At 40.3% G+C, this 26,498-nt stretch overlaps 1 protein-coding gene and 1 pseudogene across 13 annotated transcripts in view; both read left to right on the forward strand.

Annotated features, from left to right (window-relative positions):
* The first annotated feature begins 1,930 nt into the window (after nt 1-1,930).
* The window catches only part of STAU2 (staufen double-stranded RNA binding protein 2), a 318,701-nt gene continuing 294,133 nt past the window's right edge, over nt 1,931-26,498 (forward strand). For 9 of the 13 annotated variants that reach the window (XM_059901308.1, XM_059901317.1, XM_059901312.1 and 6 more), the window contains exons 1-2: nt 2,593-2,697; nt 10,596-10,661. Coding sequence is in view for 2 of the 13 variants with exons in the window: in XM_059901319.1 (XP_059757302.1) it covers nt 10,644-10,661 (18 nt within the window). In the remaining 11 variants the exon portion in view is untranslated. Of the gene's footprint in view, nt 2,039-2,592; nt 2,698-10,595; nt 10,662-12,668; nt 12,699-13,141; nt 13,198-26,498 lie in introns of those variants that run through there. The other 4 variants (XM_059901309.1, XM_059901320.1, XM_059901310.1 and 1 more) reach the window with 3 other exon arrangements.
* On the forward strand, nt 23,853-23,945 carry LOC132352149 (U6 spliceosomal RNA; annotated as a pseudogene).

Here is a 26,498-nt window from a genome sequence, read left to right on the forward strand (position 1 = left end):
TCTAGGGACTTCCCTAGTGGCACGGTGGTTAAGAATCCACCTGCCAATGCAGGGGACACGGGTTCAAGCCCTGGTCCAGGAAGACCCCACATGCCGAGGAGCAACTAAGCCCGTGTGCCGCAACTACTGAGCCTGCGCTCTAGAGCCCGAGAGCCACAACTACTGAGCCTGCGCTCTAGAGCCCACGAGCCACAACTACTGAAGCCCGAGCACTCTAGGGCCCGTGTGCTGCAACTACTGAAGCCCGTGCCCGCACACCGCAACGAAGAGTAGCCCCTGCTCACCACAACTAGAGAAAAGCCCGCATGCAGCAATGAAGACCCAATGCAGCCAAAATAAATAAATAAAATTCAAAAATTAAAAAAATAAAAATTCATTCTAAGGGTTGGTGGGTGGGCCGGGACGCTGTGGCTCCCGGGCTGGGGGCGCCCAGGCAGGTCAGCTGGAAAAAATAAATAAATAAATAAAAATCTATTCTATTTGGGGTTTAAATGTAACACGCCCGTGGTCTCCTAGTTAGCAAGTGGATAACCAGAGACTTAAAATCCATTATAAGAAAAAGTTACAGTGGAGATAAAGTTTTCAATTAACTTTAATGACCTGAATAAGAGGGAGTGACATTTCCGAACACTTCAGAGTCATTTCTAAAAGCATAAACTCATCTATTTATTCCAAAAGCATTTACTTCCACCCCCTAGCTATTGGATGCTGGGACTACAAAGATGAATGAGATATAGAGCCTGGCCTTAAAGAATGTACTGTTTGGCATGTGGAATCAGGCTCAGAAACACTCTAATGTACCTACTATGTCAGAAGAGAGAGAAGAAAAGCACTGACCTGCTCAGAGGAGGTAGAGAATGCCCTCAGGGAGGTGATCTCGGAATGACCTGAAGGATGACTTGCTCATTGGGTGAGGGGAGGATGGAATGCAGGGAGAGGGGGTAGCCCGGGAAGCGCACAAATGTGGGAGGCTTGTCCTTTGATACCGCTGGTGTGAAGGGCATGTACTCTTTCAAAGCATTCAACAAGTATTTGAATGCTAGGCTTGAGCTAGAAGTCATTAACCAAGGACTAATGCAGATTTAGGAAGGATGCACCATGTTAAGTTTGAGGGAATTGGCAGAGGTGAAAAGAGGGGAAGGAGCATAGGAAAGAGTTCCAGGAGGAAAATATAGCAGGTAGCTAATCTCTTTCCACGGGAAATGCCAGGCCCTGCTTAAAGGGCTTTATACATACTATCACATTTAAATACATGTTATCACATGTTATCTCCTGTTGAACAAAAGAATAAACGGACTCATTGGGTAACTAACATGTCCATGGTCTCCTACTCAGTAAGTGGATAACCTGGCCTGGTTATCTAATTCGAACGCCCTTGCTTTTAACCACTGCTATACTGTCTTCCCAGCTGTTCAGAGAACTATCGGTTTTACGTGATGACTGAAATAACAGGCCTGGTAGACACTTCTCAGGCGGAGAATCGATACTGGGAAGCAACCCTGGGAATAATAATGCAAATGGATAAATGTGAAAACACAGTAATAATTGTATTTCTACACTTACTTTATTGCCACATTATTTATTATGCCATTTACTAAATGGAGTGTTGAATTTCACTGGGCTTAACTGGGTTGAAGTTATCCAGACATCAGTAACCCACATCAAAACCAGGACGACTCAAGAAGTAATTCGAGTTTTCTGGCACTCCTGCCTCAACAATCTAGAATCTAGGGCACTGTTCTAAGATGATCCTCCTTTTTGGTTCGAAGGATTTCTTTTTTATGATTTTTTTGGCTGAGGAGGCCGTTTGGCCACGCTGCGGATCTTGGAGAGCAGGTGATTACTGATCACTAGTGTTTTCCGGGCGAGACAGTGGCGCTAACCCCCTCCCCTTCCCCCCCTTTCCCCCTCCTCCTCCCAGGCTGGAAAGGTGCAGGATCCGCTAAACCGTGCTTCGCACAGCGGCGGCCGGAGCAGACGCGGGATGGTCGCGCGCCCCCAGCAGAGCAAAGGGGGGCAGCGAGAGAGCCTGGGGAAGGTACGGGCGGGGAATCGGGGTGCGGACACCACCTGGAAAGAGCAGAGGGTCAGTTGGGCGGGGGAGGCATTTGCCGAGTGCAGGTGTGTAAGAGGCTGCCCCAGGCCCACCCTTTGCAGCCTAGGGGGCGGGAAGCCGGGCCAGAGACCCGGAGACTGCGGACGGGGTGCGGTCCCTGGGCGCTCGCTCGCCCTCCTTCCCAAGGCCCCGGGGGACGGCCCCTCGCCCCGGGGCCCGGCCTGCCGGCGCCAGCACCGCAGCGCCCGCGGCAGTCGCCGCTGCGGCGGCCGGCCGGCCGGCCGCCAGGGGGCGGGAGCGGCGCCGCGAACAATGGCCGCGCTCGGCCGCGGGCCTGCGAAAGGAAGAAGGGAGGGAGGGCCGGCGCCGGCGCGCGGCGTGGGTCTGCGGGGGCCGGGGACGCGCGCGCCGGGCAGGCTGGGGAGCGGGAGCGGCTGCGTCGGCGGGGGCGCGCGGCGCGGGCCCGGGAGGGCGCGGCGGGAGCGCAGGGGAGGCGGGCGGAGGCGGGGGGAGGAGGCGGGGGGCGGGGAGCCCGAGGGGTGGAAGCCGGCGGCGGCGGCGGCGGCGGCGGCCGAGCGGGGTCAGTTCTCTGTAGTGTTTGCCAATGTTGGAGTCGTCTGCAAAGTGTCCCCGGCGAGAAGGTAAATACCCTTGTGGGGGGCGTCCGGGAGGCCCCGACTTCCGCCCCGCTGGCGGGGGAGACAGAGGGCGCTGGGGAGCCCTGCGGGTCCGCGGCGCGCGGCGAACCCTGAGAAGAGCGGCCCCTTCGCGGCCTCCCCTCCCCCGCGCCTTCCCTCCCTCCTCGGGCTCTCTCCGGGCGGGAGGGGGAGGGGAGGAGGATGGCGGGGGCTGGGGAGCCGGGGAGGAGACGAATGAATTGGGGGGGGGCGTGTGTGGAGGGGGTGGGACGACACAGGTGTCCAGAGGGGAGGAGCCGGGAGGAAGGCGAGGATGCCGGCACAGACGGAGGGTGGAGGGCGGGGGTGGGGGAGGGGGCAGGGACCCGGGAGATGGGGTCGTTGGGGCCGCGGTGGGAACGGCCGGAAGAGGGGACCGCGGGTGGAGCGACGGTGCCGGAGAGGGAGGGGGAGGGTCCCTGTGGGGGGGAGGGCAGGACTGGGGAGGGGAGGGGGACAGAGAAGGGGAGATGGCGGGAGGCCCATCCCTGGAGGGTCTGCGGGCCATGGGCCTGGGGGCGCAGGGGGAACGGCGGGGCGGGGGCGCGCCGGGGGCTGGTGGTGGTGGCTATTTCTGTATAATGGGCAAGTGAGAAATACGTAACGCGCCGAAATGGGGAAGGTAGGTGGGGCAGAGGGGACAAAATATATCCTATGACAGGCAAGTTCGGCCGTGGCTCTTACGAACTACTACGGTGAGGGCTCGGCTTAAAGGGGTGGTTGGCAGTTAATGACCTTGCCGAGGTGAAGGCAGTTGGGCGAAGAGACAAAGATCAGTTACAGAATCCGCTGTGCGAGGGCAGAGCCTCCAGCCCCTCGCGGGGCGGGCCGGGGACTGTGGGGATTGTGTCGAGCCGGGTGTTCCGCGGAGGCAACTGAGGAGACGCTGAGCTGGGATTCTTCGGGAGGGGGCGGGGATAATGGCCTTGGGTTCTGGAAGTCCCTGGAAATATGTGCAGAATTTTGCACTTACGGAGAATTTTCTTCGGAAAGGGTCTTTGCTTGGCGTGACGCGTCCCCCCGCCCCTTCCCCAGAAGGTTTAGAACTACTTGGGTAGAGAAGGACCGTTCACTTAGGGAAATGTACTGAAGGATTTTAAATTGGGTGGTTCCTGCAGAAAGGATAGAGACGATCTTTTAAAGGTGTTTCACCGTTAGCCGAAAACCTTTATTTTTAATGTTTGATTTCACAATTTTGGTGAACTTCTTCTGAGCATTACTTCTCTTCTGATGCATCCTTGTGATTTAAGAGAGCATGAAGAACATTTGAAATCAAAATTGTGATGGGCAGGCGGGTTAATAGTAACCTTGTAGGAGGAAAGATTGCAGCATTGTTCCTGGAGGCTGTTTCTTCTCCGTCCTTGCTTTCTTAACATGATTCACACATACTGTTGTGAATTGAGCTGCAGTAGAAAAAAAAAAAATCTTTTTTAATAAAGCCATCAAAACCCAGACATTCTGCATCTCGATTGTTTTGTAAAATGGCAAGTTTTTCATTTTTCAGTTTGCCTATATTTTACTGCAAAACAGAGATAACACATACCACTTGAATTGTAGATTTGCTGCCGTTTGAAGCAGGCCTGTATTAGATTTGTGAAACATTTAAATGCCAAACTATGTGATGTCTGTGTTTTTTTTTTGTCCTGCTATGTTTTCAGCTCAAGCCACCATTGCCACATTCCACTGCATGGCAGTGTAGTTTGAAATTTATTCCTAAGTGATCATTAGTTGGTAGGATATAGTGCAGATTTCCTCACACATCCCTAAATTTTTCCTTAAAAACCTGTGTTTTGTATTTGTAAAAATGTTGCTGTATAATCCAAGTATGTACTGTTAACTTCAGATATACTGCCACGTAATTTTTTTTTTTAAAGATTTAATTTTATTTGTTTTTTGGCTGCGTTGGGTCTTCGTTGCTGCACGCAGGCTTTCTCTAGTTGCAGCGAGTGGGGGCTACTCTTCGTTGCGGTGCGCGGGCTTCTCATTGCGGTGGCTTCTCGTTGGGGAGCACGGGCTCTAGGCACACGGGCTTCAGTAGTTGTGGCACGCGGCCTCAGTAGTTGTGGCTCGCGGGCTCTAGAGCGCAGGCTCAGTAGTTGTGGCACACGGGCTTAGTTGCTTCGCGGCATGTGGGATCTTCCCAGACCAGGGATGGAACCCATGTCTCCTGGATTGTCAGGCAGATTCTTATCTACTGCGCCACCAGGGAAGCCCCTGCCATGTAATTTTTAAGTTTTAGTTTTTTATTTGGAAGTAACTTCAAGTTTACAGAAGAGTACCAAGAATAAGAATAATACAAAGAATACTCATGTAACCTTAACTCAGAGTCACCAATTTATAATTTGCTTTCTCTCTGTCACACACACATAATATTTTTTTCCTGGATCATTTGAGGGTCAGTTATATACATCATGGTCTTTACTCCTACTTAACTTCAGCATGGAAAACCATATAAATTTCACATTTTAGCTTACTTGGCTTGCCTGGAATGAAATTCTAGGAAGGAGTGGCTTGGTCTGATTTTCAACAAAGAATAAGAATATCAAAGGTGTTCATCACCGTTATTAGTATATAAATAATATAGGAATTGAGGCTGAGTGGTTTTCCTGTGTTAGGATCAGGTTCTGGAAGATACAATTGGCCAATGTGGTGGGGTTTTTTCCTTGTAGTTAACCTCTTCTTTACTTCTATTACTCTGTCTTCTTTTCTTTTGTATACTTTGAGCACTGGATATCTGATCATTTATGTATGCAGATCATAATAAAGAAAGGGGAAAAGTCTAGATATTGCAAAATTGGGTTTTGTTAATATTAGACTGAATAGTGGGAGACAGGCATAGTAAAATCATGTATAGATATATTTGTGCCTCTTCTAGATACTCAAGAAAATATTAGATGAGTGTCTAGAATCCACAGTAATTATAATTTATATTTGTGTATGATTGATTTTGAAGAAATCAATATAGTTTTGAAGTTCTATATAGAATCCTTGCCATTATGTTGTTTTAGGGGTCAAGCCCTTTGTTAAGGAACATTTTTAAGGAGTCGAGCTTTTCTTTATAGTTTAACATATAATGGAAAGAAGGGGACTTTGAACCAGACAAAACTGAGTTTTAATCCTAGCAATGTGACTGGGGAAGTAACCCAACTTCTAGAAAAATGGGAATAACACCTGCATCCCAAGGTGATGAGGATTAAATGAGCTAATATAAAAATGGCAAAATATGGCACCTGGTATATATAAAATTGGTGTCTGGTAAATGTTAATTTCCTTTTTTTCTTAGCTGGTAGTATGTGGGGTTTTTCACTGGAACGGTTCATGGAGTGAGACTTCTATATACTTAGAATATTTCATAGGCTCTTAGGAGATAGTAAAATTTATACTAAATTGTTTTGATTTTCTTACATAAAAATAGTTTTTTGGGGTACCTACTTTTAAAAAGAAATGAAAATGAAAAGCCTTTTTAAAAACACTTTTTAAGGAGCTCATGAGTTTTTTTTTTTTTTAATTTTTATTTATTATTTATTTATTATGTTTATTTTTGGCTGTGTTGGGTCTTCGTTTCTGTGCGAGGGCTTTCTCTAGTTGCGGCAAGCGGGGGCCACTCTTCATCGTGGTGCGCGGGCCTCTCACTATCGCGGCCTCTCTTGTTGCGGAGCACAGGCTCCAGACGCGCAGGCTCAGTAGTTGTGGCTCACGGGGGCCCAGTTGCTCCGCGGCATGTGGGATCTTCCCAGACCAGGGCTCGAACCCGTGTCCCCTGCATTGGCAGGCAGATTCTCAACCACTGCGCCACCAGGGAAGCCCAGGAGCTCATGAGTTTTTTAGAGTAAGAAGCTTTGAGTTGGTATTTAGTTTTGTAGTAGTTTGGAGTGTAAGAATGGGGATTAGTAAATGTTTTTGCTTTTCATATTGTCAGGTAAGACATTTAAGAGGGGATTACCTGTCAGTCGTGGGATGGGTGCCAATATAAAATTTATAGATATGTTAATTTAATAATGCCATTTTATAAAGCAGGATTTAATTGTTGAGGATTTTATAGATTTAATTTTGCACAGCTTTCAATTAATCAGATGAGCAAATTGTAATTCATAATATAAGCGGTGAGTGATATCAGCAGTACATTTCAGATACCTGTTGGACCTTTAATTCTTCATGAGTGGCAAGTCTTCTCCAGTTAGTAGTGCCTTCTCTCCATAAACTGCCCTGCCTGTCTTCATTTAGTAGCTTGGAATCTGGAACTGCATGTTCTAATGTGCCTGACTGGATATCACTGTAGGGCATTTTTGGGACATGTGAATAGGTTTCTCTAAAAGTACATAGTTGTAATTGGAATGAATGGTAGCTGGAAACTTTTGACAGAAGAGGAAGAGGTGGATTTTATGAAACCATGGGTAGTATAAAATGCTCTGCATCTTATTGATATGACTTGATATTTTATCAAATTCTTTTAAATATAGGATAGTAGACCTGGCATGTCTTTAAATAAGACATGAAATGTTAAAGAGATGTGCCACTGTGGGCATTCCAAATTGCCTGTGGTATAGTTACAATTTTTATATTGATATAAATCTAACACAACTTGTTTGTGGAAAAGAATATGTTCAGAATTTTTATCCAGTTACCTCACAGAGTGCTGTCACAGACATATTAGTTTCATGTTTTAATGTATACAGACTTTTATAACTGTGAAGGAAAGGCTTACGGAATATTTAAAATTGTATGGTCAGTTTTGAGTGAATACGTGCTTTCATTTGTGCTTCTTCATAAAACTGCTTTTTGTATATCAGAAAATCAGAACTTTAAAAAATGTACCCCTATATCTTATTGTGCCTACTTCTCAGGATCAGCCACTAGTATTACCAAAATCTAATATTGAAGAAACACATACAGGTCTATAGACAAGGATTTGTAATTTTTAGAGGCTTACATAAAATGAAAACAGAATGAGATTTCTCAAATTTGGTAAATTCTTACTAAGTAATGTTAAATTCCGGAAAATAAGGGACATTAGATCACTGAGATGCTTTTAGTGGTTTGTTCATGTTTTAATGTCCAAATGAATTGTTTTCAATTAAAAAAAAGAAAACTGCTTAGGTTTGTAGTTTTAGTTGTAGATAGTGTATTTTAATACCATTTGACTAATGCTACACTTTTTAATGATGTCATCTTTTGAATAGAATGTAAATGTTTAAGTTTCATAATTTACTCCTTTCAAATTCTAGCGTTACTCATTTGCTCATGTTGAACAGGGAATTGATTTTTTTTGGTCTACCTAAATATATTAATTAATACCATAGAATTATAGAATTTGGGTTGAATGGAAGTGTCTTATTTATTGTTACAAATTACCCCAGAAATTAAGAACTTAAAACAAATATTTATTATCTCAGTTTCTGTGGGTTAGAAATCTGGCTGCAGCTTATCTGGGTGCCTGTGGTTCAGGATCTCTTAGGAAGTTGCAGGTAAGCTATCTTTGGGGCTGTAGTCTCATCTGAAAGCTTGACTGGGGGACGATCTACTTCTGAGTCATTCATGTGACTCTTGGCAGGATTCAGTTCCTTGGGGGTACTGGACAGAAAGCCCCAGTTTCTGTTGGGCTGTTGGCCCAAGGTGTCCCTTAGTTCTTTGTCATGTAGGTCTGACCACAGGGCAGCTCACAATATGACAGCCAGCTTCCTGCAGACCAAACAGGTGAGAGAACGAGAGCAGGTGACACCCAGGAGGGAAATGATGGTCTTTTTATAACCCAGTCTTGGAAGTGGTAGCTCATTATTTCTGCTGTATTCTATTTGTTGTTTGCCTACCAAAGGACTTACATTTACTTTTTAAAGATTAAAAAAAAAAAAAGGAAGAAAATAGAAGCAAGAGAAAGAACTCAAAGATACATAAAGCAATTTACCAAAGCTCAAAAGGTAATCCCCTGAAGGGGCTTCCCTAGTGGAGCAGTGGTTAAGAATCCGCCTGCCAATGTAGGGGACATAGGTTCGAGTCCTGGTCCAGGAAGATCCCACATGCCGCAGAGCAACTTAAGCCTGTGCACATCACTACTGAAGCCCGTGTACCACAACTTCTGAAGCCCGCGCGCCTAGAGCCCGTGCTCCACAACAAGAGAAGCCACCGCAATGAGAAGCCCGCGCACCGCAACGAAGAGCAGCTCCCGCTCTCAGCAACTAGAGAAAGCCCGTGTGCAGTAGTGAGGACCCAATGCAGCCAAAAGTTAAATAAATGAATAAATAAATTTATATTAAAAAAAGGTAATTTCCTGGAGAGCTTGGACTAAAACTTAAATTCACTGGTACTCAGGCCTTGTGCTATTTCTACAAATGTGATTCTCTTGGAAAATACAAAAATTGGTACAGATGGTGAGGTCACTATTGTAAGAAATAATTGAGGAGCTTCCCTGAAGGCGCAGTGGTTAAGAATCCTCCTGCCAATTCAGGAGACACGGGTTCGAGCCCTGGTCCAGGAAGATCCCCCATGCCGCGGAGCAACTAAGCCCATGTGCCACAACTACTGAGCCTGCGCTCTCTAGGGCCCACAAGCCAAACTACTGAGCCCGCGAGCCAAACTACTGAAGACCGTGCTCCTAGAGCCCATGTTCCACAACAAGAGAAGCCACCGCAATGAGAAGCCTGTGCACCACAACGAAGAGTAGCCCCCGCTCGCTGCAATGAGAGAAAAGCCCACGTGCAGCAACGAAGACACAATGCAGCCAAAAATAAATAAATAAATTTATATTAAAAAAAAAAGAAATAATTGAAAACTTTGAAAGTCATTTTGAATTGACTCTAGTTTGTCATCTTGAAAAAATTGTAGCCAAATATATGTATACACACACACACACATATGTATATTCATATGGTATTTGTGTGTATATATATATCTCCAGAACCTTTGCTTCTGAGGGAAAGTTCAGTCTTAAAAATTTTATAGCATAAAAATTTTTACACAAGTGATTGGATTTAGCTCTTTTGGTATATGTCAAAATTGTGTTGTTGCTTTTCAGATAATTTGTTAGGGGGACTACATAATTTTTAATGTAACTTTTCCCATTACAAAATCCCATTATTTATTTATTTATTTGGGTTTTCCTGCCCTTCTTTGATATATATTTTTAAGTTAAGTGTAGAAGACATTTGCTATATGAAAAGAAATACAACCATGGCGAGGAGGTTAGACCCATAAGGAAACAAATCCATATGTAACAATGGGATGTGTCAGGATGGTAATTTTGTTTTTGAAAATTTTATGTAAAATTTTAATATGCATGCTATTTTTATAATGATGATAATAAAATCAGAAACAGGAAAAAATGCAACTAGGTAATCTTACTATGTGCTCTTTTCCATACCACCTAAGAGAATATGTGTGTGTTACATCTTCTTTAGGCTTAATTTATCTTATAGAGGAGGGGAACAAAGCTGTTTAAAACGTTACTGGAGCAAGGGAAGTATATATTAAATATTAATCTGAAACTTTTACATTGTTTTAACAGCTTCACTTTTGCTGAAATTGTCGTAGAACTCTAGAACCAGAAGAGACTTTGTTCAGCCTAGATCTGCGCTGTCCAGTATGGTGGTCACTAGCCACAGGGTGGCTATTTAACTTTAAATAACATTAAAGAAAATTTAAAATTTACTTCCTCAGTTGTTCTAGCCACATTTCAAGCCACATGTGTCTAGTGGCTACCGGTTTGGACAGCAAAGATATAGAACATGTTTATCATCATTGAAAGTTCTACGCTGATTTAGATCTACTCCATTTTTTGTATTTGATTTTGGTCACGGGCATGTGTTTAAAGTGCTAATCATTGAGATTACCAACTAAGTTGAACTTATTTCTTCATTTTCATTTTCTAGTTTTTGGAGCCGTGAGGGATACAGCAGTTTGGTCAATATTGTTTTAACATGCTTCAAATAAATCAGGTGAGTTTGTGTTAAGGCATGTCACACTTATATGGTGCTTGGGCCATAAATCGTGGAGCATTTTAACTCAGCTTTTGTATAACCATAACCTGACCGCTGCTTTATAGAGCAGTTACATGCTATATATTTGTCATAGGAAGACTGCAGGGCAGGTTGTGTAAGGATTATAGCGGTAGTCCTGAAAGTTAAGTTTTAAGTGTGCAGAGCAGAAGGTTTTTCTGTTCTTTTTGATGTCACATCTCCAGGACTTGCTGATGTGTTTAGAATGCTTACAGTTGTGATCTAGCTTCAATAGGTGGCAGTTCTGCAGACCGAAAGCATTTCTAGTGACACATCTTGTGAAGTAGTTGTATCAGTGTGTTAAAAAAAGAGTCCTTTTCTAGGGCACTGGAAAAGGCTGGAAGAAAGTGCTCTGCTAAATAAACTATAGCATACAATGCCTTAGACTCACTGTAGAAGTATTTTTCTTAGATCTTGACATTTCTCCAAGAACTTTATACATTTAATCTTATCCTTTCTGAACAAAAAGGGCATTGTATCATAACTATAATATTAGAAAGTACTTTGATTTATTTCACATTCGCAAATCAAGAGAGAAGAAAGTAATTTGATTGCAAGAAGTAGTTAATTCTTTTGTGATTTGAGGAAGTAATACATGACCCCTCCCAGCCCCCGCCCCATCCAGCTCACCTGGCCTAAGAAATCTCCAGTTCCTGTGCATCACACACCATCTCTAAGCAAATGACTTCTCAGTTTATACCTGGTCTAGACTTCTTTTCTGAGCTCCAGACTTAGGTAGCAGTTACCAACTTGATCTCTTAACTTGGATGTCTTTATGCCTCTCAGACTTAACGTGTGCCCAGGAAACAATCTAAATGCTTCAGTCAAACTAGACTCTTTCAGGTTGAGCCAGGTCGTTCCAGCTTGACCTCTTCTCACCCACCCCGTGCTTGGTTCACTTGACTCCCAGGCCTAGGATTTGCCTCATAGCACCCTGCCCTTCTATTTAATGACATCCTGACATTCAAAGTTGTATTAAAATATGTAATATTATTTAACGTCTGTCTTCCTTGTTAGATGTTGTGCTCCATGAAGGGAGTGACTTTGCTTGTTTACTCCTATATCCCCAGGTCCTAGAATAGTTCTTGTTGTATATGATTTTCATGTATTTGCTGAATGAGTGGATGAATGGTGCTAAGGTTGTCACTAAAGCAAGGAGATCTCCATCCTTGTCAGCAGTAACCATATAATTGTGTTGTCCGTTTTGGTATTATATGATGCTGCTTTACACAAATGCAATTAATATAAAATCTCTCCCTTATGCACAGTCGTTCTTTGATTTTCTCCTTGAACTAGACAATTTTCTTGTGCCACAAATATTGCTTTCATCAGTGATGTTACTAACATGGGCTAAAAGGAATCATACTGTGCTTAGTGCTTCCTGTGCCTTCATGGTTGCTGTCAAGTCCCATTAGATGCACTGATGGAGCTTTATGAGATGTAACATACAAACTGTGCTGTAGGTGTGAAGTTCCCCCCAAGTGACTGTACAGATACCTGCCATTAATTATATGGGTACAGTTATTCTACTATAGACAGATGGAAATGATCATTTTATGTCAGGCAACATCATTGAAAATTATAGTTTATAGATTAGTCTTAATGAGGATTTACTAACCCTCTGTGCTACTGGTCGTGTTGAACCAGGCGTTGCAAACAACTCCTAGGCAGCGTTCTGCGTGGCCCCAGCAGCTCCCTGGGCTTTGGCTAGAAATTGTCCACAGTGCCTGGAGATATGCATGCTTTGCTTGTAACAGAGATGTATTTCTTGGCTTGCTTCAGGACCCTCTCTTGACTAAGTTTTTTAAACTTTTCAAGTCTGAGGGGAAAAGCTAACCTAATTTGGAATAGTAGAAGTTATAGAGAAGACTTTCTTTTCATCCAGACTTAAAGTCACACTGAATTCTTAAACATATGAGTGATTTTTATGTTTTATTATTTTCACAGTGACTGCTTTCCCATTAGAGGGTTCTCAAGGTAAATGTGAAAAGGCATGAAAAGGCAATTGAAGCTGACACTCATCTTGAAGCAGTTGAGATTTTACTGCATAATTTTCAACACTGTCTTTAGGATTAATAAATAAATTTGGGGAGGTCTTTTGTTAAAATGCCTGAATAGTACTAGCAAATTATTCCATATGTGTTCCTAGAGCTAATTAAAAACTAGGCTTTTGAATACTAAGTTACTTGGTATCCTTTTTGATATTAATTCTGCCTGACATTATTATTAGGGAACATAGGAATGTTCCACGTTCGGCTACCGTAATGACACTTCTGCCTTTAAATTGTGCTCCTCATTTTTACTTTTGCGTTTTAAGGGTGTGTGTTCTTATCCATGCACAATTCATGTAGAAAAATTAGGTGGTATAGATAAGTAAAAAGGAAAAAAAAATCAGAAGTAATTCCACTATTCTTTTACAGAAACAGTCACTGCTAACATTTTGGGGTGTATACTTCTAGATTTTTTTTCTATGCAGGTATGTTTTTATGCGAATATATGTTATTTTAAAAAACTGGGATTATGTAATACATAATATCTGAAGTGACTTAATCCATAATTTGGAAGTACTAAGATTTATTTAATCAAATCCTTATTGTTGGACAGATTTTGTGTTATAGTTAGTGCCACGGTTAGTATTTTTTTTTTTTACATACACCTGTGTTCCTTTGTCCATTATTTTCTTGGAATTAATTATTAGAAATGGAAATACTAGTCAAAGGAGTATGCAGATTTTAAAGATATTTGATGCATAAATACCAAAAATACAAAATTATATCTATTAGAAATTTATCAGAATGCCTGTTGCCTTATTTCCTTGACAAATTTTCAATCTCCGTTAATCTGTCTGACAAAAAGTGATATTTTAATTTGCATTTCTATGATTTGCTTATGTTTGTTCTTTTGTGTTTTGTCTTTTGTGAATTGCTTATATGTGTCCACTGTCATCTTTACCTTTTATGTGTAAAAATTCTTTGGATTATATCCCCTTGAGAGTTTATAATCATTAGTTTGTATTTTTTTCATTCATTATTCAAAAAGTAACTAATGGTAACCTATGTTTCCAGGGTACCACTAAGTAAGAGTTTGGTGTATTTTGACCTTTCTCCCTGATGATTAATTACAAGCCCCTAGGGAAAGGAAACTCATTTGAACATTAAGCTGTAGCAAATATAAGTTGAGAAGGCCCATGTGCTGTGAAATACTATTTAAAAATTAGTGACTGAAATAGGGCAAATGTTTTGGGATTAGTTGGTGAGGCACACTTGACCGGGCAGTGTGTCCTAAGGGTTTGGGAAGTCTATGTTAGGCAGCTGTAGCCTTGGGAGAGCCCAGCAGCCAGGGATTAACAGAGGTTTAAGTGGTGGTTCCTTTTAAAGAGGTTTGGTAGTCGCTGTTAGGAACATGGAAGCCAAGGGGAAGCTTTTTTTTTTTTTTTATAAATGTATTTATTTTATTTAATTTTGGCTGTGTTGGGTCTTCGTTGCTGTCCATGGGCTTTCTCTAGTTGCGGCGAGCAGGGGCTACCCTTTGTTGCGCTGCGCGGGCTTCTCATTGCAGTGGCTTCTCTTGCTGCAGAACACGGGCTCTAGGCACGCAGGCTTCAGTAGTTGTGGCTCGTGGGCTCTAGAGTGTAGGCTCAGTAGTTGTGGCGCATGGGCTTAGTTGCTCCATGGCATGTGGGATCTTCCCGGTCCAGGGCTCGAACCCGTGTCTGCATTGGCAGGCAGATTCTTAATCACTGCACCACCAGGGAAGCCCTAAGGGGAAACTTTAAGGCCTGAATCAAGTGGAGTAGGAGAACAGGGAGGACAAAACAACTTCAGTGCCAGAAGAGTGGAGAATCCTATAGGGCAAGAGGGAGCCAGGTGTTATACAGAAAGAATAAAGTTGTATCAAGGTGTACTGTAAAGTGTAAAGCCAGGGTTTGGTCATTAAGAAACAAAAAGCCTAGAGTTTAAGGGATAATGATACTATCCTACAGGTTTGTTGTGAGGAGTAATTGGGATAACAAAGGCCAAATGCTTAGTGTTGGTTCTAGTACTCTTGCTACTACTGTTGATAGTACTATGACTGGTATTATTGCTATTGTTGCTTTGGAGATGGATGAGAAAGGAGGGCAGACATTTAAGTTGGTCATTAGAGTAAGTAATTGGGGGAGTGAAGCACTTGGACATGTCTCAAGCCCAGGTCAGCTACAGGTGCTCTCCTTCTCCTTCTTGCCATATGCACTGGAAACTCTATCCTTTTCGCTTTTAAAAACTGCTGATACTTACTCTTAGTTTTTCTCCAAGTCTGGCTTTGGAGTAGGATCTATTTACAATCTGCCCATCTCTCTTGAAGTCATAGGATTTAGTGTACAGTTACTGGATTAAAAAAGTAGTAAACACAAGGAGGTTAAAATGTATAAGAAGGATGTTGGCTTTCTGCCATGTTGGCATAACAAGATTTATCCTCTGTGTAGCCAGCTTCCAAGATGGCCCCCAATGATCTCTGCCTCCTGGTATTTACACCATTGTGTAATCCTCTTGCACATCTGTTTGTGTGGCCAATAGAATATGGTAGAAGTGATGGATCGTTTCCAAGGATAGGTTATAAAAGACATTGTGCCTTCTCCATCCTCCTTTCTCTCCCTCAGTGTCACCCTGCATTGCTGACTCTGAGAGTAGTTAGCTGCCATGTTGTGAATAGCCCACTGGAGAGGTCCACATGGTGAGAAATTGAGGCCTCCTGCCAACAGCTAACAAGGAACCAAGACCTTTAGCTAACTGTGTGACTGAGCCTTCTTGAAAGCAGATCCTCCAGCCCTTGTCAAGCTTCCAGCCCTACCTAGACTGCTCTCCCATCAACATCTTGACTGCAACCCCATGAGAGATTCTAAGTCAGAACCACCCAGCCAAGCTGCTCCTTGATTGCTGAACCTTAGAAACTGTGTGAAAAAAATAAATGCTTAATTTTTAAGCCACTAAGTTGGGGGTATTGTGTTATGCAGCAATAATATTCTCTTTCTCCTTAAATAACTTGAGAACATATTAAATATGTGATCAGTGGTTTTTAGACATTGGATGACAGATGGCAGCAGGCTGTGATGCCTGAGAGGATAGAAACAAATGAGGTAAGCCCTTCTATTGCACCAGTTTACAGTAGAGCCTGGAAGTTGTTTACAGGCTGTAGTGTGAGGAGGAATCAGAACAGAGCCCAATTTTGTTGGGATTAGGAAACAAAGATAAGAGTTTAGGAAGGCCAAGGTGGTGGTTAGAATTGTAGGTCAGAGTACTGGAGAGAAGGGAGCTTTGGGGGAGAGTGGCGAATATATGTTAAAGAGTACACTCAAGCACATATGCATTCTGGAGAGCTGCAGAGGGTTCTTCTTGAGTCTTTGGCTCAGTTCTGACATGGCAGGACCTACTCAAAGTCAGGGAAAGAACTACTGGAAAGCAGTAAGAAACAGTTTCTGGAGCTCACACAAAACTAGGAATAGTTTGTGTCTCCATTATCTAGAGTGTAAATACCTTGTAATACATAGGGCATTGGAAAGAGTCTTCAGAACGCTCCAAGTTATCCCAAGTAATTTAACTGTGCACCAGAACAAAGTCCAACACTGTATAGAGGAATACAACACAATTCAGAACCCAACAATATAAAATTCCTAGTGTTTGTCATCCAATTCAAAATTAAAATGCTTGCCTCACCTTGAATAAGGGATAGAGCATCTAGACAGAAGATCAGTAAGGAAATAGAGGACTTGAACAACACTATAAGCTAATTAGATCTAACAGATACATACAAAGCGTTCAGCAACAGCAACATACAAATTCTTATTAAGTGCATGTAAAGCATTCTCCAGGAATAGGCCATATGTTAGGCCACAAAACAAGTCTCAATACATTTTGAAAGATTGAAATCATACAAAGTATCTTCTCTGTTCACAGTGGAATGAAGCTAGAAATCAGTGACAGAAAGAGTACCAAAACCCTCAAGAATATGTGCAACTTAAAACAGTACACTCTTAAATAACCAAGAGGTCAAAGAAGAAATCATAGGGGAAATTAGAAAATAATTAAAGACAAATGAAAATTAAAACACAATGTACGATAACTTATGGGATGCAGTGAAAACAGTGCTCAGAGGGAAATTTATAGCATTAAACACCTACATTTAAAAAGAACGATCTCAAACAAATAACATAACTTTTCACCTTAAGAAGACTAGAAAAAGAGCAAAATTAAACCCAAAGCTAGCCGGAGAAAGAAAATGATAAAGATTAAAGTGGAGATAAACAGAATAGAGAATGGGAAACAATATAGACAATCAGCAAAACTAAAAGTTGGTTCTTTGAAAACATCAACTAAATTGACAGATCTTTAGCTAGACTGACAAAAAAGAGCAAAGACGAATATAACTAAAATCAGAAATGAAGGTGGTGACGTTACCATGACCTTAAAGAAATTAAAAAGATTATAAGAGAGTACTGTGAACAACAAATTGGATAACCTACATGAAATGGACAAATTTCTAGAAACACAGATTACCAAAACTGACTTAAGAAGAAATAGAAAATATCAACAGCCCTATAAGAAGTAAACAGATTGAATCAGTAATAAAAAAAAAAAAAAATCCCGGGACTTCCCTGGTGGCACAGTGGTTAAGAATCCTCCAGCCAATGCAGGGGACATGGATTCGAGCCCTGGTCTGGGAAGATTCCACATGCCGCAGAGCAGCTAAGCCCATGTGCCACAACTACTGAGCCTGCGCTCTAGAGCCCGCAAGCCACAACTACTGAACCCGCGAGCCACAACTGTTGAAGCCCGTGCACCTAGAGCCTGTGCCCTGCAACAGGAGAAGCCACCGCAATGATACGCCCGCACACGCCTCAACGAAGAGTAGCCCCCACTCACCACAACTTAGAGAAAGCCCGCATGCAGCAACAAAGACCCATTGCAACCATAAATAAATAAACAAACAAACAAATTTATTAAAAAAAAAAAATCCCTCACAAACAAGGAAAAGTCCAGGACCAGATAGCTTCACTGATGAATTCTACCAAACATTTAAAGAAGAAGTAAATAAATAAATGAATAAATAAATAAACAAATTTATTAAAAAAAAAAATCCCTCTCAAACAAGGAAAAGTCCAGGACCAGATGGCTTCACTGATGAATTCTACCAAACATTTAAAGAAGAATTAGCACCAATCCTTCTCAAACTCTTCCAAAACATAGGAGAGGAGGCAATACTTCCTAATTCATTCTATGAGGCCAGTATTACTCTGATACCAAAGCCAAACAAAGACACCATGAAAAAAAAAAAAACTACAGATCAATATTCCTTATGAATATAGATGCAAAAACCCTCAACAAAATACTAACAAACTGAATCCAACAATATATATAAAGGATTATACACCATGACCAAGTGGGGTTTATTCCAGGAATGCAAGAGTGGTTCAGCATAGGAAAATCAATCAATGTAATCCACTGCATTAATAGAACAATGGAAAGAAACCCCCACATGATCACCTTTCTGTATCAGTTGATACAGAAAGCATTTGACAAAATCCAACACCTGTTCATAATAGAAACACTCAAAAACTAGGAATAGAAGGGCACTTCTTCAGCATGATAAAGGGCATTTATGAAAAACTCACAGCTAACATCCAGTTCGATGGTGAAAGACTAAAAACTTTCTCCTTATGTTCAGGGACAAGGCAAGGATGCCTATCCTCACCACTGCTATTCAACATTGTACTGGAAGTTATAGCCAGAGCAGTTAGACAAGAAAAAGGAATAAAAGACATCCAAATTGGGAAGGAAGAAGTAAAACTATTTTTATTTGTAGATGACATGTTACCATGTATTGATATATAGAAAATCCCAAAGAATCTACTAAAAACCAAATAGAGCTAACAAATGAATTCAGAAAAGTTGTAAGTACAAGATCACACAAAATACAATTGTGTTTCTGTATACCAGCGGTATAGAATCCAAAAAGGAAATTAAGAAAACAGTTCCATTCATACTAGCATCTAAAAGCATGCAGGAATTGAAAGACCTGTACTCTGAAAGCTATACAACGCTGTTAAAAGATATTAAAGAAGACCTAAATAAATGGAAAGATATTTTGTGTTTATGGATTTGAAGACTTAACATTAAGATGGCATAGTATGCAAAACAGTGTACATATTCAATATGATGTCTATCAAAATTCCAGTGACCTTTTTTGCAGAACTTGAAAAGCTGATCTTCAACTTCTTACGGAATTTCAGTGGGCCTAAATAGCCAAAACAGTCTTGAAAGAGAACACAGTTGGAGGGTTCATACCTACCCCATTTCAAATCATACTGTAAAACTACAGTAATCAAAACAGTGTGGTTCTGACATAAGGAAAGAGGTATAGACCAATGGAATAGAATTGAGAGACTAGAAATAAACTAATACATAAATAGCCAACTGATTTTTGACAAGATTGCCAAGACCACTCAATGCAGGAAAGAATAATATCTTCAACAGATAGTTCTGGGACAACTGGATATCCACATGCAAAAGAATAAACTTGGATCCCTACCTCACACCACATACAAAAATTAACTCAAGATGGATCAAAGACCTAAATATAAGAACTATAACTCTTATAACTCAACAATAAAAAGGCAACTCAGGGACTTCCCTGGTGGTCCAGTGGTTAAGAATCTGCCTTCCAATGCAGGGGGTGCGTGTTCGATTCCTTGTCGGGGAACTAAGATCCCACACGCCGTGGGGCAACTAAGCCCCTGTGAGCCACAACTACTGAGCCTGTGTGCTCTGGAGCCTGTGTGCCACAACTAGGGAGCCCGTGTGCTCTGGAGCCCACACACCACAACTAGAGAGAAGCCCACACACCACAACTAGAGAGAACCCTGCATGCTGCAATGAAGAGCCCATGTGCTGCAACAAAAGATCCCGTGTGCTGCAACAAAAGATCCCGTGTGCCGCAACTAAGATCCGATGCAGCCAAAAATAAATGAATAAATATTAAAAAAAAAGAGACAACCCAACTAAAAATGGGTAAAGGACTTGAATAGACAGTTCTCCAAAGAAGATGTACATATGGCCAACATGCATATGAACAAATACTCAACCTCATTAGTAATTAGGGAAATGCAAATGAAAACCACAATTAGTACGCCCTTCAGGCTCACTAGGATGGTTAGATTCAAAGAGACCAACAATAACAGGTGTTGGTGATGATGTGGAGAAATCAGAACACCTGTACAATGCTGGTGGGAATGTAAAGTGTTTCAGCTTCTGTGGAAAACAGTTTGGCAGTTCTTTAAAAAGTTAAACATAAAATTACCATGCAATTCCACTCTAGATGTATACCCAAAAGAATTGAAAACAGGTACTCAAATATAGGTACACACATGTTCATAGTAACACTATTTACAATGGCCAGTTGGTAGAAGCAGCCCAAATGGATAGATGACTGGGTAAACAAATTGTGGTACATACACACCATACAATATTATTTAGCTGTAAGAAGAGATGATGTACTGATACATAGTACAATGTGGTGAAGCTCAAAAACATTTTGCTAAGTGAAAGAAGTCAGACACCAGGGTCACATATTGTCTGATTCCATTTATATGAAATATCTAGAATAAGTAAACCTATAGAGACAGAGCACAGGTTGGTTGTTGTCAGGTCCTGGGGGTAAGGAGAAAAGGGGAGTAACTGCCTAATGGATACCGAGTTTATTTTGGTGTGATAAAAATGTTTTGGAACTAGGTAGAGGTGGTTGCACAACATTGTGACTGTACTAAATGCTACTGATGTCTTCACTTTGAAATGGTTAATTTGATGTTATGTCAATTTCCTTTCAATTAGAAAATTAAAATGCTTGCAAATAAGCATGAAAATATGACCCATAACTAGGGTAAATAAAATCAATCAATAGAAAGAGACCCAGAAATGACAATGATGATTGATTTAGAAGACAAAGCTGTCAAAAGAGTTGCTACTAATTTGCTGTCAGTGTTCAGGAAGGGAGAGGAAAATAGGAAAATGAAGAGAATAGAAATAAAAGATACAAAAATATGCTGAAATGGAAATTCTAGAAATGAAGAATGTAGTATCTGAAAGAAAAAAATACTTGATGGAATTAAAAGCAGATAAGACACTGTATAAGAAAAGATAAATGAGCTTGAATACGTAGGAATAGCAACTATCCAAAATGAAGCACAGAGTGAAAAGACTGAAAAAAAATGAACAGAGCATCTATGAGCTGTTGGATAATATATAGTCTAAGATAAATTAATTAGATTCTCAGGAGAAGGGAGGGGGAACAGGAAAATATTAGAACAAATAATGACTGAATATTTTCTGTGTTTAGTGAACTAAAAAAAACCCCCCAAAAAACAACTATAAACTCCACAGATCAGTAAAGCTCAATGAATCTGATTTGAAAGAAACATTTAAAAACCCACACTAAGGCACATCATAATCAAATGGCTGAAGATCAGTGATAGTGAAAGGAAATCTTAAAAGCAGTCAGAGGAAAAAAAGACGTGAACAGAGAAATAGAGACAAGAATGACAAGAGTTTTTGTTGGACACTGCAAGCCAGAAAAGAGTGGAGTGATATTTTTAAAAGACTATAAAATACTTGTCAACTTTGGATTCTGTTCCCACTGAAAATGCTTTCTGAAAAGAAGTGACTTGTCATACAAAGGAACTTATTTACAAAACAGAACTAGACTCACAGACATAGAAAACAAATTTATGGTTAGCAAAGGGGAAAGGCAGGGGAGGGATATATTAGGAGTTTGGGATTAACAGATAGGCACTACTATATATAAAATAAACAACAAGGACCCACTGTATAGCACAGGGAACTATATTCTATATCTTGTAATAACTTATAATGGAAAAGAATCTGAAAAAATATAGATATATAACTAAATCACTTTGCTGTACACCTGAAACTAACACAACATTGTAAATCAACTATACTTCAATAAAAATAAAATTTCAGAGGAAACAAAAAAGAAGTGGCTTTTTTGTTTTATTTTTAATTGTGGAAAAATATATATAACAAAATTTACCATTTTAACCATCTTTTTTAAAATTAATTTGTTTTTTTTGGCTGCGTTGGGTCTTTGTTGCTTCACGCAGGCTTTCTCTCTATTTGCAGCGAGCAGGGGCTACTCTTCATTGCGGTGTGTGGGCTCCTTGTTGCGGTGGCTTCTCTTGTTGCAGAGCACAGGCTCTAGGCACACAGGCTTCAGTAGTTGTGGCACATGGGCTCTAGAGCACAGGCTCAGTAGTTGTGGCGCATGGGCTTAGTTGCTCCGTGGCGTGTGAGATCTTCCCAGACCAGGGCTGGAACGCGTGTCCTCTGCGTTGGCAGGCAGATTCCCAAGCACTGCGCCACCAGAGAAGTCCCCCCATTTTAACCATTTTTAAGTGTATGGTGGCACTAAGTAGCTGAACAGTGTTGTATAACCATCACCATCACCAACACCCATCTGCAGAACTTCTTGATATTCCCAAACTGAAACTCTGTACCCATTAAAACACTAACTCCCCATTCTCCAATCCACCAGCCCCTGTCAACCACCATTCTACTTTCTGTCTTTATGAGTTTGACTACTCTCAATATCTTGTATAAGTGGAATTGTACAAGTCCTTTTGTGACTGGCTTATTTTACTTAGCATAATGTCTTCGAAGTTCATTCATGTTATAGCACGTGTCACAATTTCCTTTTTAAGGCTGAATAATATTCCATTTTATATATATACCACATTTTGTTTATTCACTCATCCATTGGTAGACATTTGGGGTGCTTCCACCTTTTGGCTGTTGTGAATAATGCTGCAGTGAACATGGGAGTGCAAATATCTGTTCAAGTCCCTGCTTTCTGTTGTCCTGGGTCTATTTTTCCAGGAGTGAAATTGCTGGATCCTATGGTAATTCTATGTTTAATTACTGTTTTCCATAGTGGCTACACGATTTCACATTCCCACTAATAATGAACAAGGATTCCAAGTTCCCCACATCCTCACCAATACTTATTTTTTTCCTCCCTCCCACCCTCCCTCCCTCCCTTCCTTTCTTTCTTTTTTTGGTAATGGCCATCTTAATAGGTATGAAGTGGTATCTTATGGTTTTCATTTGCATTTCTTTGATACTAGTGATTTTAATATCTTTTCATATGCTTGTCGGCTGTTTGTATATCATTATTGGAGAAATGTCTATGCAAATTCCTTACTCAATACTCCCCCACTACAAGAAAAATTATAGAGAATGTCCTTCAGGCAGCAGGAAAATGAAAAAGATGAAAAAAGCAGAAATGGTAATTACTTGGGTAAATGTATAAGTTTTTTTAATTAATCTTTCTAAAAGGTAGTTTATTGTTTAAGGCAAAAATATTAAGGTGTTCTGTGGCTTTTACATAAAAGTACAATGCATAATAACAGTAGCTTGAAGGTTGAGGGAGAAGGGGAAGGATGTTATTAAAGATTCTAATGCCCTTGATTAGGTGGTATAATATAAAGGTAGACTATGATAAGTTAAAGGTATATATAATAATCTCTAAAGCAGCCAGTAAAAGAGCAAAACAGAAAGTTATAACTGGGCTTCCCCTCGTGGTGCAGTGGTTAAGAATCTGCCTGCCAATACAGGGGACACGGGTTCGAGCCCTGGTCCAGGAAGATCCCACATGCCGTGGAGCAGCTAAGCCTGTGTGCCACAACTGCTGAGCCTGCGCTCTAGAGCCTGCGAGCCACAACTACTGAAGCCTGCATGCTGCAACTACTGAAGCCTGCATGCCTAGAGCCCATGCTCCACAACAAAGAGAAGCCACCACAATGAGATGCCTGCACACTGCAACAAAGAGTAGCCCCTGCTCGCTGCAACTAGAGAAAGCCTGCGCACAGCAACGAAGACCCAATGCAGCCAGAAAAAATAAATTAAAAAAAAAAAAGTTATAACTAATAAGCCAAAAAAAGTAGATAGAATTGAATATACAAAATAATTCAGCAGAAACCACAAAAAGATGAAGGGGACAAAGACCAGATGGGAAAAATATAAAATAAATAGTAGGATGATAGACTCAAACCTAATGTTATGTATAATCACGTTAAATGTAGATAGTCTAGTGTTGCTTCAGCAGCACATATATTAAAATTGGAATGATACAGAGAAGATGTACAAATATGACACATAAATTTGTGTAGCGTTTGATATTTTTAAAAAAGTAAGTAGTCTGAACGTCCCAATTTAAAGGCTGAAATTGGATTAAAAAGCAAGACCCAACCATATATCTGCCTGTAAGAAATAGTAACTATAAACACAAATAGGTTAAAAATAAAATAATGAAAAAGACATAACATGCTAACTTAGTTGAAAGAAACTTGGAGTTCTTTAATAAAACTTGGTTTTATTAATATCAGAGTAGATTTGAGAGCAAGGAATATTTATTACCTGGTAAAAATCAGATCATTTCATAACAATAAAGGGATCAGTTAATCAAGAGGACATACCGATGCTAAATATTTATGTACCTAAGCTCAAAACAAATGAAGCAAAAACTAATAGAAATTCAAGGAAATATTCACAATTATAGTCAGAGATTTCAGTAACTCCTCTCAATAATAGATATAACTAATGGACAGAAAAATTACAAAGATATAGTTAACTTGAGTAACACTGTCAACTTGACCTGGCTGCATTTACAGACCACTTTACTCAAGAAGAGCAGAATACACATTTGTTCACAAGTTCACACAGAACATTTACCAAGATAGACTATATTCTGGGCCATAAAACAAGTCTCAATAAATTCAAAAGGATTCAACTCATACAAAGAATCTTCTCAGATCATAGTGCAGTTAAATTAGAAATCATTAATAGAAAGATCCTTGGAAAATCCCCAGTATTTGGAAATTAAATAGCATGCTTGTAAGTAATTCATGATTAAAAGAAGAAATCAAAAGGGAAATTATAAAGTATTTTAAATTGAGTAAGAACAGAACACAATGTTTGAGAAGATGCTACTAAAACAGTACTTAGTGGGAAATCTGTAGCTCTAAGTATCTATACTAGAAAGGAAGAAAGGTCTCAAATAAATGACTTTAATTTCCACCTTAATAATGTAGAAAAGAACAGATCCCAAAGGAAGCAGAAGAAAATAAGAGATAATCTGAATAGCCCTATATGTATTAAAGATACTGAAATTTGTACTTAAAAAATGTTCTCACAAAGAAAACTCCAGGTTCAGATAGTTTCACTGGTGAATTGTACTAAATACTATAGGAAGAGATAATATCGATTCTACACAAACTTTTCAAAAATATTTGAAGCCGAAGGAATGTTTTCCAAAGACTTTGATGTCAGCATTACTGGGGTACCAGAACCAGACAAAGATGTTCCAAGGAAACTACAGAACAATACTACTCACAAACATAGATGTAAAAAATCTAAACAGAATTTTAGCAAATCAAATTCAACAGAATATTAAACGGATATTATGTCATGACCACGTGGGGTTTATCCCAGGAATGTAATGTTGGTTTAACATTCAAAAAAATCAAATAATATATATAATTCCCCACACTAACAAAGTAAACAGTAAAAAGCACACAGTCATTTCAATAGATGCAGAAAAATCATTTGACTAATCCAGTAACCACTCCTGATTTAAACAAAAGCCTTCAGTAAACCAGGAATAGAAATGAACTTCCTCAGTATGAAAATGGGCATCCATGACAAACTTTGTTTGCTGATATTGTACTTATTGGTGGAAAGATTGAACACTTTTTTTCTAAAATTAGAAACAAGTTAGAGATGTCTACTTTCACCAGTCCTATTCAGCATTGTCCTGGAGGTTGTAGCTAGTGCAGTAGGGCAAGAAAAGGAAATAAATGGTATTCACATTGCAAAGAAAGGAATAAAACTGTCCTAATTCATAGATTACCTGATTTTCTATGTAGAAAATTTGATAGACTTCTACTAGACCTAATGAATAAGTATAGTAAGATTGAAGGATACAAGATCAATATGCAAATGTTGGTTGTATTTCTATACATTAGCAAGGAACAATCTGAAAAAAAAACCCATTTACAACAGTATCAAAAATATGAAATACATATATGGATAAATATAACAAAGTAAGTTAAAGAATATTTATGTTCAGTAATATAAAATACTGCTGAAATGAAAGGATACCTAAGTAAATTGAGAGATCCATTTGATCCTCATTATTCATGTATTCTGTATTTGTGAATTGGTCTATTTGCTAAAATTTATATGTAACCCCAAAATAATACTTGCAGCGCTTTTGTGATCATTTGCTGACACGTGCAGAGTGGTGAAAAATTTGAGTTGCCCTTTGTGCGCAATCTGAACTGAGGCTGAACAAGGTGACACTCTGCTTTCTTGTTTCAGTTCTCCTGCTATAAGTGAACGTCCTTTTCTCGGTTTATTTAGTGTCACATTTTTCACATTTTTCTGCTTTTTGTTGGTGATTTGGCTGTTTAAAATGGCCCCCAAACATAGTGCTGAAGTGCTTTGTAGTGTCCCTAAGCACAAAAAGGCTGTGATAAGCCTTAGGGGTAAGATGTATGTGTTTAGATAAACTTCATTCAGGCAGGAGTTACTGTTAGTTGTGAGTTCAATATTAGTGATTCAACAGTATATATTAGGTAAGGGATTTTAGCCAGAAACACACATAAAACAGGGTTATTTATTAATTGACTAACAAAAACGTTATGACCAGGGGCTTACAGGAACCTAACCCTTTATT

The sequence above is a fragment of the Balaenoptera ricei genome, chromosome 17 (genome assembly GCF_028023285.1).
Source record: "Balaenoptera ricei isolate mBalRic1 chromosome 17, mBalRic1.hap2, whole genome shotgun sequence".
NCBI lineage: Eukaryota > Metazoa > Chordata > Mammalia > Artiodactyla > Balaenopteridae > Balaenoptera > Balaenoptera ricei.